Genomic DNA, 18,453 nt, shown 5'->3' on the forward strand with positions numbered 1-18,453 from the left:
CAAGGAAGCATTAGAACCTCCACTGTCTCGTCAACAAAAAAAACCCAAAAAAAATTCCCCCAGTATGGGACAATTTTCAAGAGAATATTCAATGTTCTTTCTGCTCACAGATGCTCTTGAAATGTTACAGATCCCCAATGACAGTGACACCTTGTTTTCTTTACATACAAAAAGAAAAAATAACAGTTCTCAAAATAACCAGAGGCCAGGTGTCAGCTGGCACAGAGCATAAAAATAGCAAACCAGGTCTAGAAGGAAGCAATGGCCAGTAATTGGGAAGAAATAACTGTACGATCTTCTTGCTGCATGTGGAAGTCCATTTATTAATCAGTAAAATGTCACCACCAAACATTTCTGCACTCTTACGAAGTGCAACTGACAATTCCTGCAACGAAAGAGCCACTTTCAGCTGAACAAAATTAACATCATTACCTTACCTTATTCCTGAGTTGGTCATTCTCATCCTTGCATGCTAAAAATTGTTTCTTCCAATGTTCTACACTAGCAATGGACTCCTGAAGAGCCAAGGACAACCGGTCATTACTCTCCCTCAGTGTCTCCAGCTCTGTTTCCCACTTCTTTACGTTGGAAGTGCTGGGAGGAAAAACAAAACACAAAATATTAGATTTTTTTGGTGCAATATAAATGAATTTTGGAGAATAAAAAAAAACCTAAAAGAACAGTAATTGAAAAAGCTGGAAATTTTGTTTAAATATGCAAGTTTGGCCCCTTCAAGAAAAAATCATAACATAACATAACAACATGTTGGAGCTCAAAGCTTTGTTGTCTCTCAATTCCTAGTTCTGTTGAAAACACTGTTGAAAGGCTTTAGTGCCAAGCTTAATAGCTGAAGCTCAAAGTTACAAAGTTAGTTGATTGTTCACTCCTCCGTCCCTGACAAGTTCAGTCAGGCTATATGGAGTTTCAATCTGAAATTCTGAAAGAGACCCTGTCACCACAACAAATAATGAGATTTTTGTGCGGATTATAAAACACATTCCTTAAGGTTCATTGAGGGACATGGCATTCAGAGACTGTTGGGTTATACTGCTTCTACAGGAAGAGTTGGACATTAACCACTTGCCTACCAGGCACTTATACCCCCTTACTTACCAGGCCAATTTTCAGCTTTCAGCGCTGCCGCACTTTGATTGACAATTGCGCGGTCATGCAACATTGTATCCATATGAAATTTTTATCATTTTTTTCTCACAAATAGAGCTTTCTTTTGGTGGTATTTAATCGCCACTGGGCGCTTTACTTTTTCCGCTATAAATAAAAAATTGCAAAAAATTTGAAAAAAAAAAAGTTTCTTTTATAAAATTTTTCAAACAGGTATTTTTTCTCCTTCACTGATGTGCGTTGATGAGGCAGCACTGATGGGCACTGATAGGCGGCACTGATAGGCAGCACTAAAGGGCACTGATAGGCAGTACTAATGAGGTGGCATGGATAGGCGGCACTGATAGACAGCACTAATGAGGTGTCACGGATAGGCGGCACTAATATGCAGCACTGATAGGTGACACTGATTATGGGTACTGAGAGACGGCACTGACTGGCATCACTGCTGGGCACTGACTGGCGGCACTGACTGGCACAACCCCTGGGCACTGACTGGTGGCACTGACTGGCAGCACTGGTGGGCTGCACTGGTGGATGGCACAGGTGGGTGGGCACAGGTGGGTGGTACTGCTGGGCACAGGTAGGTGGCACTTCTGGGCACAGGTAGGTGGCACTGCAGAGTGGCACAGGTGGGTGCACTGCTGGGCACGGGTGGGCGGAGCTAGTGGGCGCACTGCTGGGCGGAACTTGCCCTGATGATCGGTGCCGATCCCCGCTCTGACAACTGCCGGTTCTCGGCAGTACTTTCCTCACGATCTGACAATGTGAGGAAAGTGCAGCCGAGAACCGGCACTTGCATTTCCCTCTGATCAGCGTGTCATTGGACACCACTGATCACGTAGTAAAAGGCCGCTGTGATTGGCCTTTTACCACATCACGTGATCAGCTGTGTCCGTAGGACACAGCGATCACGGAGATCGCCGGGTGCGCGCCCCTGGGGCGCGCAGGAGAGCGCGTTCTGGGAGGACGTCATATGACGTCCACTCAGAACTGGCCGGCCACAGTGCAGCCGTCATTCGGCTATCTGCGGTCGGCAGCTAGTTAATTATTCGTGGCATGGATTCAACAAGGTGTTGGAAACATTCCTCAGAGATTTTGGTCCATGTTGACATGATAGCATGCCTTTCTATCATCTCGAACCAGTCTGTCCATTCTCCTCTGACATCAACAAGGCATTTTTGTCCACACAACTGCTGCTAACTGGAAATTTTCTCTTTTTCAGACCATCCTCTGTAAACCCTGCAGATGGTTGTGCCTGAACATCCCAGTAGATCAGCAGTTATTGAAATACTAAGACCAACCCGCCTGGCACCAACAACCATGCCACGTTCAAAATCACTTAAATCCCCTTTCTTCCCCATTCTGATACTCTGTTTGAACTTCAGCAAGTCATCTTCACTACTACTAGATGCCTAAATGCATTGAGTTGCTGCCATTTGATTGGCTGATTAGCAATTTGTGTTACCTAGCAACTGAACAGGCCTAATAAAGCGGCTGGAAATTGTATGTTAACACAATAGTGTTTTATTTCTAAATTATAAAAATGCTTTTATTTACAAACTGCATAATTACAGGTATGGGAAAAAAGAAGGATTCTTTCTCCCCCCAGCCACAATGTCTCTGGCATCAGCTCCGACCACAGCTTCAGAATATGTATACAAACAATGTTGAGGTCGTGTGCAAATAATCATCTCTGGACTACAGCATCAGCACTGTTTACATATGTTGAGGCTGTGAGGTGGCAAAAGTAATTACATATAAAGCACAACTGCATTACCATATAAAAACATTAATGACCCAGAATGCTCTGTGACGTAGCTACACCCAGAATCAAATATTTGTAAAATGAGGGCTTACACTGATCAGCCATAACATTACATCCACACACCTAATATTAAGTAGATTCCACTTTTGCCACCAAAACAGCCCTGTCCCGTTGAGACATACACTCTACAAAACCTCTAAAAGGTATGCTGTGGTATCTGGCAAGCCCTGTAAATTATGAAGTGAGGCCTCCATGGATCAGACTTGTTTTTCCAGCACATCCTACAGATGTTCCATTGGACTGAGATCTGGAGAAGTTGGAGGCAAAGTCAACACCTCAAACTCATTGTTGTGTTCCTCAAACCATTCTTGAATTCATCAGACCAGGCTAACTTCTTTCATTGCTCTGTGGTCCTGATGCTCACGAACCCATTCGTGGGTGCTTTTGGCTGTAGACACGGGTCTGCATGGGCACTCTGACCGGCCTGCGGCCATACAGCCCCATAAGCAACAAGCTGCAATGCACTGTGTGTTCTGACACCTTTTTATTGGAACCAGCATTAACTAGCAATTTGAGCTACAGTAACTCTTCTATTGGAATAGACTACATGAGCTAGCCTTCTCTTCCCATGTGCATCAATAAGCCTCGGCTGCCCATGACCCTGTTGCAGGTTTGCCGATTTTCCTTCCGGACCACTGCAAACAGGGAACATCCGACAAGAGCTGCAGTTTTGGAGTTGCTCTGACCCAGTTGTCTAGCCATTACAATTTGGCCCTCGTCAAAATTGCTCAAATCCTTCTTGTCCACTTTTTCTACTTTCACCACATCAACTTCAGGAACAACATGTTCACTTACTGCCTAGTATATCCCCCATCCACGTGCCATTGGAATGAGATAATCAATATTATTCACTTTACTTTTCAGTGGTCATATTATTATGGCTGATCATTGTAAATAAATATTATAACAAAAAGATTTAAACATATCAGCTTAAAATTTGCACACTTTAAAATAAATTTTTAAGCAATTATTGTTTCCCTTTGCATTTGCATATGTGTATATATAACTAGTGTTTTCATTTGTGTCACATTAAACAGTTTTAAAAAGAAATAAACTTAGTTTTTTGGGTTTTTTTTAAAGTGACCTTGTATTTAGTAAATGGTCTGATAATCAAGCATAAAGCAAAGGCATTTGGTAACTGTTTTTTTTTTGTTTTAGTATGAAACGGTGAAACCTATTGTTATTTGTTTATTTTTCTTAAAATGGCACTAATCTATGAAGACTTGAAAATAGAGGCATCAGCTGGTCCATTGCCATGGTTTACAATATTGAAAACACTCAGAGCGAAGCAACTACTTTCAAATAGATCACAGTATTGGCTTCAACAAGTGTCCATATTGATCTGCACTGCGGTAAATCTACAGCTCACTTCACAATGGCAAATAATCCCACAATTCAGAATGACTTGAATAATAGACTGTTTAATATCCAAGTATAAAACTGGCACAAAATATGTATTTCTAGATTTATTTCAATAAATATAATAAAATAAAAATCAACCGTAGTTCCGGCATAAATCACTAATTTAAAAACGTCACTGTGAATACCACATATTAGGCTTAGGATGTTATGGTACAGCTGTGCTCAAAAGTGTGCCTCCCCTTGGAGAACTGGAATTATTATGTACCATATTTAAAAAAAACATGAGTGAGCAGGCAAAACACATTTCTTTTATTTCTTATGGGATTCATATTCAACTATAGGTCATAACAGAATGGGACAATCATAAAACAGAATATGGCAACAAGTAAACAAATGAAATGCCCCCTGTTCAAAAGTCTGCATACCCTTAGTTCTTAATACTGTGTATTGCCTCCTTAATATCAATGACAGTGTGCAGACTTTTGCAATAGTTGTCTATGAGGCCCTGAATTCCTGCAGGTGGTTTAGCTGCCCATTTGTCTTGGCAAAATGCCTCCAGGTCATGCAAAGTCTTAGGTCGTCTTGCATGAACCACATGTTTGAGATCTCCTCAGAGTGGCTCCATATTATGGCCAGGAGACTGATGGCTACTTACTTCACCTTCTTCTGCTGTAACCACTGGAAGGTCAGCTTGGCCTTGTGCTTAGGGTCATTGCCGTGCTGGAAAGTTCAAGAGTGCCCCATGCGCAGAATTTGATGGCAAGATGAATGCAGCTTGTTTGCATTCTTCTGCACAATTTTCACAAGATTCCCTGTGCCTTTAGAGCTCACCCCCCCCCCAAAAAAAAACATTGGTGAGCCGCCACCATGCGTCACAGTGGGGATGGTATTCTTGTCGCTCTAAAGCTTGTTGACCTCTCTCCAAACACAGAGTTTATGATTGTGACCATAAAGCTCTATTTTTCTCTTGTCACTCCAGATTACAGTGTGCCAGAAGCTGTGAGGTGTTGTCAGGCATATTGTAACTGGGCTTTTTTGTGGCATTGGAGCAGTAAAAGCTTCTTTCTGGTAACTCGACCATGCAACTCATTTTTGCTCGAGTATCGTCGTATTGTGCTCCTTGAAACAGCCACACCGTCTTTTTCCAGAGCAGCCTGTGTTTCTCCTGAGGTTAACTGTGGGTTTTTCCTTGTATTCTGAACAATTTTTCTGACCGTTGTAGATGCAATCTTTCTTGGTCTACCTGACCTTGGCTTGGCATCAAGAGATTCCTGAATTTTCCACTTCTAAATAAGTGACTGAACTGATTGGCATATTCAAAGCTTTTGATATCCTTTTCTATCTTTATAAAGTTCTATTACCTTGTTACGAAGATCTTTTGACAGTTCTTTTCTGCTGCCCGTGGCTCAGTATCTGGCCTGCTGAGTGCATGCAAATAGTACACTGACTATTTATAAACAGACACTAATTGCAATTTAAAAAGCCACAGGCAATCTTTAATTGCCATTTTAACCTGTGTGTGTCACCTTGTGTGTCTGCACAAGGCCAAACATTCCAGGACATGTAAACTTTTGATCATGGCCATTTGGCTAATTTCTGTTATTAATATGATTTAAAAAGGAGACAAAAAATGATGTGATAATAAATGGCTTCATATGATCACAATCCGTAAATAAAAGGCAGATTTATGGCACAGTCAGTCATACTTTCAATATCAATGTAAACAATTCACGATTTCTGCCAGGGTATGCAAACTTTTCAGCACAACTGTATAAAACAGGGTCTCCAAACTTCTTAAACAAAAGGCCAGTTTACTGTCCTTCTGACTGTAGGGTAGCCAGTGGGAATAGACAATGTATTGGGCTTGGTAGTCAACGGAAATAAAAAAAAAAATAAAAAATTACACAGCGCCTGTGATCAGTAGGAGAAAGAGTGCCCCATGGTCAGTGTTAGTGGGAGAAATAGTGCCAAACTGTTGGTGTCAGTAGAAGGAGCAATGCCCCATTGTTGGTGTCAGTAGGAGGAATAGTGCCCCACTGTTTGTGTCCATGGGAAAAATGGTGTCACATTGGCGTCAGAGGGAGGAATAGTGTCACATATCAGTGGAGGGGAACAGTGAATCCAAGGGTCAGACAAAAGTAAGTAAAGGACCACATCCAACCTGCAGGCCACATTTTTGGAAAAAAGCATGTTCTTGCACATACCATGCAGAACACTATAGTAATCCCCCAAAAAACGAAGGTGTTATTAAAAATGTTGGTTCAGTTCCCAATCAAGTTTAGGACTGCCACTTATGGCCTCCCATGCCTCACTTTTGATTCATCTGTATGTGTAGCTTCATAGATAGTCAAGAGCATTGATTTACAAAAAAAAAGGATTGTTCAGAGTGAAACAAAGTGAATGATAGTAAAACAAAAAGTTGAATTTATGTTCACTTTGAATATCTAATCATGTGCAAGGAAAGAAAAAATTAATAACAGGGATTTTGCTGTAATTAGATTGGTTTATTGAAGTGAACACAGCACAGCCTCATCTTTTTTTCTAAGCTCAATTAACTTTCACTTTCAGAAGTGAATAGTCTCACTGCTTTTAGCAACTCTATCATATTAACTAAAATATATATTTCTAAGGAAGAAATCAAAGCATATTTTAGTTTCTAGGCTAGTACAAATTAACCTGTAATAAGAGAAATATGGGGGCTGCTATGGCCAAGGTCCTAAAAATGCTGGTTATTATGCTGGATTCAAGATGCTATGCAAATGAATGCTGATATCCAAAGATCACGTTTTTATCTTTTTTCATATAGACATAAGGTAATCATACAATATACAGCGAAATAAATAAGTATTTGATCCCCTGCTGCTTTTGAATGTTTGCCCACTCACAAAGAAATGATCAGTCTAAAAATCGAATGGTAGGTGTATTGTAACACAGAGACAGAATAGCAACAAAAAATTCAAAAGAAATGCATGTCTAACAAATGATGCACTGATTTGCATGTTCATGAGGGAAATAAGTATTTGCTCCCCTATCATTCAGCAGGATTTCTGGCTACCAGGTGTCTTTCATACATGTAACAAGCTGAGATTAGAAGCAGCCTCTTAAAGGGAGTGCTGCTAATTTCATTTTGTTACCTGTATAAAAGACACCTGTCCACAGGAGCAATCAAACAATCAGATTCCAAACTCTCCACCGTTGCAAAGACCAAGCAGCTTGGTGAGAAGGTGACAACAGTTGGCGCAATCATTCGCAAATGGAAGAAACACAAAACAACTGTCAGTCTTCCTAGGTCTAGTGCACAATGCAAGATCTCACCTCGTGGAGTGTCAATGATCATGAGAACAGTGAGGAATCATCCCAGAACTACGTGAGAATCTTGTCAATGATCTCCAGGCAGCTGGGACCACAGTCACCAAGAAAACAATAGGTAACACACTATGCCGACTAGGACTGAAATCCTGCAGTGCCCGCAAGGTCCCTCTGCTCAAGAAAGCATGTATCCAGGCCTGTCTGAAGTTTGTCACTGAACATCTGAATGATGCAGAGGACGACTGGTTGAAAGTGTTGTGGTCAGATGAGACCAAAATCGAGCTCTCTGGCATCAACTCACCATGTTTGGAGGAGGAGGAATGCTGCCTATGACCCCAAGAACACCATCCCAACTGTCAAACATGGTGGTGGAAACATTTTGCTTTGGGGGTGTTATTCTGCTAAGAGAACAGGACAACTGCACCACATCAAAGGGACGATGGACGGGGCAATGTACCGTCAAATCTTGGGTGAGAACCTTCATCCTTCAGCCAGGGCATTGAAAATGGGTCGTGGATGGGTGTTCCAGCAGGACAATGACCCAAAACACACGGCCAAGGCAACAAAGGAGTGGCTCAAGAAGAAGCACATTAAAGTCCTGGAGTGACCTAGCCAGTCTCCAGACCTTAATCCTATTGAAAATCTGTGGAGGGAGCTGAAAGTTTGAGTTGCCAAACGTCAGCCACCAAACGTTAATGACTTGGAGAGGATCTACCAAGAGGAGTGGACCAAAATCCCTTCTGAGATGTGTGCAAACCTGGTGGCCAACTACAGGAAATGTCTGACCTCTGTGATTGCCAACAAGGGATTTGTCACCAAGTACTAAGTCATGTTTTGTGAAGGGGATTAAATACTTATTTCCCTCATGAACATGCAAATCAGTGCATCATTTGTTAAACATGCATTTCTTTTGAATTTTTTGTTGCTATTCTGTTTCTCACTGTTACAATACACCTACCATTCGATTTTTAGACTGATCATTTCTTTGTGAGTGGGCAAACATTCAAAATCAGCAGGGGATCAAATACTTATTTCCTTCACTATAGATACCCCAGCCATATACAAATACATTATTATTTTTACTAAGCTAATAATTTCCATGGGTCATTATTGTATAGATCCTGTTTGTGGGACCGCATGGCATGGAAGGCACTGTTGGCGAGTTCTAAGTACATATATAGCTGTCAGGGACCCTAGTAAGTACTGTTGCAGTAACCTGGATAATATGCAGTGAAGCCCTGAAAAATGTCTTTACTGTATTGGGGTATATGGTTCCTCTGTGTTGTCTTCCCTTAGCTTGCTGTGCACCCCCTCCCCCCGCATTTACCTTGTGACTGGCCCTGTAATAGTCTGTGGGGACATTTCTCGCCCCAGGAGTGTGTATGCCCTATTGTATGATTCACTAATTGTTTTTAGTAAGTGTACATTTTCTTAGAACTATTCTATATCACTTCAAGTTATGTTATGAAAGGGATAATAATACATGTATGTCATTGTATGTATTTTTCCTCTACATAGATGCTATATAAAAGCTCCTTAAGAAGCGATTCTAATCGTGAAACATGTAGAGCAGAACAAATCTGTGGAAGGTGGAGCCCCCGCAGTTGGAGGACCTGGATATCGAGTTTGGGTACTCAACAATAATACCATAATTGGGTGCCTCTACTGCATTATATTGGGGTATATCACACTCCACAATGAGTATCTGAATTTTTATTTATTTATGAATCAATTGTTTTTACAGTTTATGTTAATAAATTATATATTTTTTTATTACTACAAATGGTGTTGTGTATGTGCCTATAAAGTCCATAATTCACAACCAAAACTCTTGTTAGGAAGCATTCAAGCCATAAGGTCAGCATAAAAGTGCAAAATATATGACACAAATGTCAGAACGTTTTACCTGAAACACTCATCAGTGATGCAACATACATAAACCACAGGATCTGCCACGGGATCAGCCAAGCAACTAGAAATTTCAGTTTAGTCCGTGGCATAATTTTCTGAGGTTCACATTTTTCCATTGTTAACTTTTATAAAAGTTTTTTTTTTTTTACACTACAAACAAAGCTATCTACATTCAAAGTTCCCATGTGATTTTTATGACTAGAAAACACATATTGAAAGCTGAAAATACTGTGTGTTTACTGTGTGGTTCTTGGACATACAGGGAGCAGATGAAAAGCCTTGGTTTCTGTGGCATCAGGAATGCACACACAGTGTTAAGTGGACAGGAATGCTCACAATGAAGCAGAAAATAGGATTTTTTTTAGGGGAGGAAGGATGAATTTGGATATTGAAGTGGAGTGGGAAGAGGATGCAACACCAAAACCAAAATAGTTGGAATTTTTTAGTAGAGCATTATGTAATACTGCAGATAGGGGAACAAGGGGTTGGCTGAGTTTGACATCAAGGTAGTAGCAACAACCCTGTTTTATATTGCATTTATTAGTATGGGTAAGTAAGAGTACAGACAACTGCGGCCATCAGCACTGTGGCTGTACAATATGTGACAATTTAATTCCTGGAATGGACGGTTTAAAAAATGTTTGCTTACCTACATACTAGCCACTGTTGTCACCTTCAAATTAGTCCCTTTGTGAAGCAATGCACTTTTCCAGACGACTGCCACTGCCAGAAACCCTGCACAGTACCTTTGTCGTTGGCACGCTGGATGTCCAGTATGTCATCAAATGTGTGTCCTTTTTAAGGCATATTTTTATTTTGGAAAGAGTCAAAAGTCACAGGGTGCCAAGTCAGGGGAATAAGGTGGTGGGTCAAGTTTTGGAATGGATTTCTGAGCCAGGAACTTGCGAACATCATGGGCAGGAGCATTGTTGTGGAGAATCTACTTGTCAAGCCAGAGTTCCGGTCTTTTCCTCTGAACACACTCCCATAACCATTTCATTCTGACCGTTGTACCATGCTCTTTGAACTCGTAGTGAACTCACATACCACCATGGTTCTGAACTGAGAACAAGACATGCGTGTTTTCATCGGGGCGAGGTGAATTCTTAGTTTTTCACTACATGCTTTGGCGTTTTGTTTCCGGATCATACTGGAGACACCATGTTTAATCATCGGTAAAAACCCTATCAAACAACTCTGCGTTCTTAAAAAGATCGGATGAAATTTGAAGACAATGGTCTTTCTGATATTCTGTCAAGATTTGCGGCACCATCTTTGGGGAAATCTTTCTCATTCCCAAATCCTTTGTTAGAATCTGCCGCACTGTTTTCCTGTTCAGTTCTTTTGCCATCATTTGCACACTCGATCTGAGCATACAAGTGTTTGCACTCTGTTCACATTTGCATCCGTCCTTTGTGTTTTTGGCTGCCCACTTCTTGCGTCATTGTGGTCATCTTCCTGCCCCTCTTTGAACATCATTCAAAAACATTTGATGTCTTCATTGAATGCTCACCATAAGCCCCTTATAACACTGATAAAGTTTCATGTGCATTTTTGCTTGTTTTCATGCAAAATTGGATGTTAATCCGCTGCTCTAGATTCCCATCACTCACAGTGCAAAGCACAAACGTGTTATCTCTCCTGCTACTCCGTAATGATGAGACAACTGGCCTGAGACCCAAGGGAGTGCAAGTTAGAACATGTCAGAACATGCTTGAGTGTGAATTGCTACACTATGGGCATTCCAAGAATTAAATTATCACACCTCGCATACTGAGCATTTATGGCACATAGAACAAGTGGGCAATATCAACAAACTGTGGAGTATTTGTATGAAGGATTCACTGGGAGATTCATGTAGTGAATCCTGACATCCACTCAACATTTGATGTCATTCCACAGTCTCATTCACCCCTATTTGCAGAAGGATGAATGTGTACCAGGAGAATGAATCTGCCCAGTAAACAAATGTTGACCTCACTTGTACAGTATATATAAACACAGGCAATACATGTAAACAAAATGTTGCAATACATGCACATTTCTCCATGTTTTATCCATTTAATTAGAATGCAAGTACAGAAAGATAACTGTTCAACAAAGCTGCTACCAAAACTGACAAATAAAATCTAGTGTGCTCCTACCTAGTTTTTAGACATGACAACAGTGTATTTTCAGCTGTGAGTTTTTTTAAACATGTGGTCAGCCCTACCTTCTTCATTACTAATGGATCAAAAGTAACAAAGACCTCTCAGCCCCTACAGCATAGGACATAATCCACTCACAAGATTTAGGTTTCTGCAAAAATCAACGTTTTTTTTTTGTTTTTTTACACTTAAACTGATATAGCAAAACAAGTTCAATGGTAAATTTAGCAGACCAAATGGGAGCAAATAAGATAAGTTCATTGTGGTATTGTAGGGGTTTACATTTTACATACACTTTAACCTGGAGGCAAATCGTATTACTGGAGTTCTCCATGGTGCTGAAATGGGTTTATACACAGTTTTAGCACACAGTTTTCCCTTTTTTGTTATACATAAAAAAAACAAAAAACAGTGCAACCTTCATCAACTGGGGCCTCATTCAGTTTAAATTATTAAAGCAGCCCCATCACTAAATCCTTCCACTGATCCCTACATTACTGTAGGACACATTTATGATGTAGGGGTCTGTGGGAGGAATCAATGAGTGCAGTGGCTATTTAAGAATTTGACACTCCCAGAAGTGTTGGTTTCTGTAGAGATGTCATTTGATGATATCCCTGCATCAGCATGGCCTTTGGTAGCACAGGCAGTGGGGGAGGCAAACACCTATCTTTTTTTGCAGGGTTTGCTTTTTTTGGACACTTTTATGAAGTCACTTCAGCTCAGGGCTTCAAGAAAAGGCATGAGAGGGCTCGACATGGCCCAGAATATACCAAATTGACATGTCTGGCATAGGCTTTCATTACAGTCTACTGCCTACTTGGTAGATTGACCCTCACTTTTTGGATTGATGATGGGGTCAAGGGCACAGGAAACTATGAAAGATCTTTTCAGTGGTGGCAGAGGCAGAAAAACCCCAATTTTTAGTAGAATAAGAACTGTGCATTTGTATTGCTCTATGATCAAATTAAATATATTCACTGAGTAGATTAAAATCAAATCAGTGAACTGCCAATTATTGAGGACTATGTTCAAATCAGGAAATGACTTGCTGGTCAGCACCCATGAACACAAATTACACACATGAATATAAAAAAAAAGTTTACCAAATCTATTAATCGCATCATATAAAAGTTGAAAAAAAATTGCATATGAAGCACGATATAATTGTTTTTTGATACACTGCAAAGACCATTTATATATTTGGATGATACTATGTTCCATTTCACAAGTAACAGTTGCAGTGTTTTATAGATAGCTCCATCTTCAGGACCGGTAGTGAAAGGGCCAAAAGGCATCCATGCAGTTCCATTGATGTCAGTATGGTGGTCACCCTAGGTTTATGGCATCATATGGTTACAGCAATCTTTGGGCTTATTTATATATTGTGGATTAGGAAGGAAGAAGGTCTCCTCCAACACTACCATCTTGTGGCAGGACAACAATATGTCCTGAACCTCTCCTTCTTTAGTCATGTACAGAAGTAACCCAGTAGCTTTTTTCCCTGTGGAAAGAAGCGTAGTCTTAGATTGTGGTAACCATAGAATGCCATAAATGAAGTGTGACCATTATACTGATACTAATGGAATTGCATTAGGGAATTAAGGATGTATTGATACCCTTTTTTGACCGGCGAGTACGAAAACCGATGCTTTCCGCCAAGTACTTGCTAATACCGAGTACCGATACTTTGCGGTACGATTTGTGTCAATACAAAATGTATAGATGCAAACTGCACCACAAAGAATAGTATGCGATTTGAGCCATGTTGTGTGTGACTTTGGATCAAGACTGCACGAGTGCCTCCATAGCAGGTACCCTCTTATTGGGACATCAGGGGTGGGAGAGAAAAAAAACAAAAAAACAAAAACAGCAGACTGGATTGCCTTTAACTGAAGGCCATTTATCAGCTTTAAAAAAAAAAACAGTACCAAAATCATGTTTGCAGCTGCAGCCATGATCCTACTAAAACCCCTTTCTGTCCAGGACGTATACTGTATATACAATATATTGCCAAAAGTATTGGGACACCCCTCCAAATCATTGGATTTAGGTGTTCCAATCACCTCCATGGCCACAGGTGTACAAAATCAAGGTTAAAGACAAGTTTTGTCCCAGAATCATCTGAACTATGAACACAATTACATGTGCGACACAATCAACAATTTACTCCACCAAGGGAGAGGTCCACTTTGCTTACCATCGATGCATTATTTCTTTATGAGTTTGTCACTGTATCGCCATATGTTAATAGTGTATAAACTGGAATATGTCCCACCTGTTAGTACTAACAATGAAATCGTAACAAGGTTTTCATGAATTTGGCGCAAGGTTTCTGACTGATTAAACATCACCAGAAATGTGTTACAAATGCCTTCCTGAATCACCCCTAATATGAATTACCTACAGCAGAAAAGACTATCTGAACACATATGCTGACTTTTGCATATATGACCCCTAGAGCTGGATATTTAGGAAGTTACAAGGCAGGGGCTATAACTTTTTCACGTGCAAATGTTAACAATATGATAAAAGCCAAATAAAAGCATTTGTTTTCCCATGGTGTTCTAGAGCAGCAGCAGATTTCCTAGAGCGATTTCTAGAGAGTGACCGTAGAGTAGTGAGGACAATGGCTTGTACAGTGCCAAGAGTAAAGGATTCCTTTCGGCTTTTCTGTTATTCATCATATGTGAGCAGTGAGCAATGTCACCTTAATTTACTGTGACTTCTGAGCCAAATGCTGCTCATGCTTCTGCCCATGGGACATTCCATGATGCATTATGCCTTCTGGATACATGGCGGCCATGTCCATCTCAAATTTAAGTGACAATAGCTGAAGGCTCCAAATAATGTATCACAATTCTATTTATATCTGATTCATATGAAAAACCTGCCATACTGTGTACAGAACTATGACAGGACAACTACAGATCTATCCCACAAAATGCCCTTATATTTGAGTCTACATTATGTAACACAATTCAACATGGATTGAAGTTTCTGGATGTTCTAAGCTAATCAAATCAAGTAAGTTGTTATTGGGACCATAAGAAAAAGTGTTAAGAATGCATCATTAGGAAAAGAGAAGAGGGGAAGAAAAGACCAAGTGGCCCATCAAGTCTGCCCCATTTTTTTTTTTATTGTAAATCTTGGGCATCACACACACAGGATGTCAAAAACACTGCTTTTACAGGTGTTTAACATGTTTGTCTGCCTCTATATGTCCCTCCATGGTAGCATTTGTGGCCATGCACATATAGGTATTTACAGGTGTTTAGAAGCAAAAAATAAAAACCATCACATTCAGAATTTGCATCACATTCCGAAAAGGAGCATACGGGTAAAAAAAAAAAAAGCCAAAAACGCGCATTAACACTAGATACATTTAGACACATTCATGTGTTCATGTGTTAATGCCTTCTATTTGCCAGAACAAATTAATGCTGTAGAATGCATTACCACCAAACGCCCATAAACACACATGAAAAACGCGTTTTAAGTGTTTTCTCGTAAACCGCAATTTCCTCCTCTGGACAAAGGTGTCCAGGGGAGGAAAAAAACATCCTTTGTGTATGAAGCCTTATATCCAAGTATAACTCCACTAGAAGTGCTGTTCCTGAAAAAGCGAATATGCCTGATATGAAGTTCCACTTAAAGTTAACCTCCAAGCCAAAAAAAAGAAACACTCTGCTGCATTTCATCTGTAGTGACAAGCAATGTCAGGAGGAAAAAACAGAATAAGCAGAGTGATGACTCATCACTATGTTCCTTTTTTTGTCTAATCAGCAGGCCGGGGATGGGAAGGTGACACAATTTTCTCTGTTAAGTGATAGAGTGATGTCATCTTCTCACCCCTTGCCTCCTGATTGGACAAAGAAGGATCAGCAGCATAGTAGCCATCACTTTGCTCTTTCTATTCCTACCTTTTTGCACCATGCTCCTGTCTGAATCATAAAAATGGCTGGTCAGAAATGTGAATCCTTGCAGAGATAAGAGAGTACACATATGTGTTTCAACTGTGTATTCAGCTTTAATACTGCTTGATAATACACATGTGCCATTAATACACCCCTTGATAACCAATATACCTCATCCATCCCTATACCTGTCTGATTTGCCACAATGTTTTCATCAACACAATGGCATTATGGAGGCATTCTGTGTGGAACTCATAAAGAGCATAGTAGATGGTGCAACAGCAACTGAGGTTTGTTGTTGGGTGGGTGCAGCCTGATGGGGAATGGTGAGACGAGTTCCCCATCGGATCCACCTCCCTTGTGAATGACAGCTTTTGGATGGAATAGTGGCTATGGAATACGACCACTGCCATCCACTGTCAATCACAAGGCAGGCAACCGGATGGGGGACTAGTCTCTCAGCATATCAATTGACTGTCCAAGTTCAGCTCTGTGACTTTGAGTTATCTATGAACTGAAGGAAATTAGTTTTTAATTTGTCGCAGCCGTAGTGAAACATTGCAAAAGTGATACAAATAAGAGCTACCTGCATCTGTTGTAATTGTTAGAACTGTTATCGAAGCCATTGCTTTACATCTGAGCGAGCCAAAAATTATTCCCCGTTGCGTTTGGCAGGCAGTACTACAAGTGAATGTGGCTGTGCTGCAACTGCTCTATAACCACGTGTAATGCACAACATTTGAGCACAGTGGTGTAGGCCTTTAAGGATTTAAACAGGTAGTCAGGAGGCAACATAAAACACCCTCTATAAAGTGAACCACTGTGGATCCCTCTTCAGAGGGCTAACACAAATGTAAACAGTGGTTCAGTGGTTAGCACATTTGCCTTGAAGCACTAGGGCCCTCAATTAGAATTCTGACCAGAATACTATCTGAACAGGAGCCAATAAACCTCCCAGCTAGTTTTTGGAAAGTGGGACAAACTCCGTGCAAATTGGCCCTAGTATGTGTGTGCCTGTGAGTTGGGGACTTTTAGATTGTATGCCTAGAAGAGAAAAGCTGATGTGACCGAAGAGTATATACAGCCCTACATAAACTGCCAGCAAGATATAAATGCCTGCAAAAAGTAATAAATACTGTAAATCATCAAATGTTGATGCCCACAGCCAGCATTCAGTGAATGTTAACCATGTTTATTACACTTTTGTAAAATACGTAGTCTCCTGTATTGTCTGTCTCCCAGCATGCTGTAAACCCTTGCTCTGGTACTCAAATTGTATATTTAAAAAGGTGACAAAATGTGTATTTAGCTGCTTGCCTGGAGTTAAGCTTTAATGAATCCCGCTGGTCAGATAGTCCTGCTGAGCACCAGGCAGAGCAGCAAGTATGTACAATAATGTAAGTGCTGCCTGAAGAGAAATTGGGATCAGATCAGAGGAGTGTATTCCCCCTACTCTTCGCTGATGCTGGCTGCAGTCTCAGATTTTGCTTTGGAGAACCATCCATCCTAATCTACAGTTTATTTACCACAAATATGTGGGTTCAAGCCGGCATGCACCAATAGGGTGTCTGCAGGTGTTTTGTAACCTGTAATTATTCTTATGGACAATAACACCAATTTCTATATCATGGGGTTGATTTAGAACACTCAAAAAGGCTATTCACTTTGCAAAGGCGTTATCCCTGGAGCTTACTGAATGCGGTGAAAATTTACTTTAGAAAAAATACCTAATCACGTGCAAGAAAATAAAAAGAAATAAATCAATAATAAAAAAAACAAAACAAAACATTTTTGCTTGAACATGTTTGGATGATGGGTGTCAGCAGAGCTTCACCTTATTCACTAAGCTTTACGGAAAATTTCCTAGCAAAGTGAAGAGTCTATTTGCCTTTAGTAAATCAACCCCAATTTAGAATCGTCAGTATTCTAAAAGGAATCAAACCTGGCGATGACTATGAGGAATCACAGTGAGCGTGTTACCTTTGTGCAAGGGCAGTTTTTAGTTTATCATTCTCGTTCTTCAGTTCAGAGTCAGGGGGTGCTCCGTGGCAAGCCTTTTCATCATCTGTCCCATTTACACTAGATGCGCGCGTGGACGATGGCGTTTCCCGCCCTGACTCCTAAACAGACAAAAAGAGAAACATTTAAAACGGTGACAATAGTAAATGCCAATCTGCCAAAACTACACATGGGATTTACCCAGCCCTGGTAGTGTTAAAAGCATACTAAAGTCATATTTGTTAAATCATGTCTCTTAATCAGCTCTAACATTCATACCTATATCTGCAAATATGGTATTTAATGCAGGGGTAAGTAACTTTGACATCAAAGCGGAGTTCCACCCAAAGGGGGACGTTCCGCTTTAATGAATTGTCCCCCGCTCCCCATTAAGGATTGGCACCTTTGGGAGCGGGTACCCGCATTTGACAGGTACCCGCTCCCACTTCCGCAGCGATCGCCTAGGTGATCGGTAGTGGAAGTTGTACTCTCCCCTACCCCACCCTCCCTCCGTGTAGTGTTCTGGGACACATGACAGGTCCCAGAAGACTACGGGGCCATTCACAAAGCACAGCGCTTCTCGTGCATGCACAGTGGGCACCCGGCTGTGAAGCGGCAAGCTGTCACAGCCGGGTGCCCACACTAAAAATGCTGGCGCCAGGGAGAGAAGACGGCCAGTGAAACCAGGGGTGGTGAGAACACCGCTGGACCGAGGGACAGGTGAGTGGCTGTATTTTAAAAGTCAGCAGCTACAGTTTTTGTAGCTGCTGACTTATTTTTTTTTTCTTCAGCTGGTACTCCGCTTTAAGTCATGCACACCAAGTATAAAATATTTGCTGTACATCACACGTTTGTTGTA

At 40.8% G+C, this 18,453-nt stretch overlaps 1 protein-coding gene across 1 annotated transcript in view; it reads right to left on the reverse strand.

Annotated features, from left to right (window-relative positions):
• Nucleotides 1-18,453, reverse strand: part of HOMER2 (homer scaffold protein 2) — a 253,399-nt gene that overhangs the window by 68,247 nt on the left and 166,699 nt on the right. Inside the window, exons 5-6 of the mRNA XM_089685711.1 lie at nucleotides 17,577-17,716; nucleotides 438-594 (exon numbers count right to left, since the gene is read on the reverse strand). Of these exons, the coding sequence (XP_089541837.1) occupies nucleotides 438-594; nucleotides 17,577-17,716 (297 nt within the window). The remainder of the gene's footprint in view (nucleotides 1-437; nucleotides 595-17,576; nucleotides 17,717-18,453) is intronic.

Source organism: Staurois parvus, unplaced genomic scaffold (genome assembly GCF_062004578.1).
Source record: "Staurois parvus isolate SC_StPar_1 unplaced genomic scaffold, SC_StPar_1.0 ptg000381l, whole genome shotgun sequence".
NCBI classification, from domain to species: domain Eukaryota; kingdom Metazoa; phylum Chordata; class Amphibia; order Anura; family Ranidae; genus Staurois; species Staurois parvus.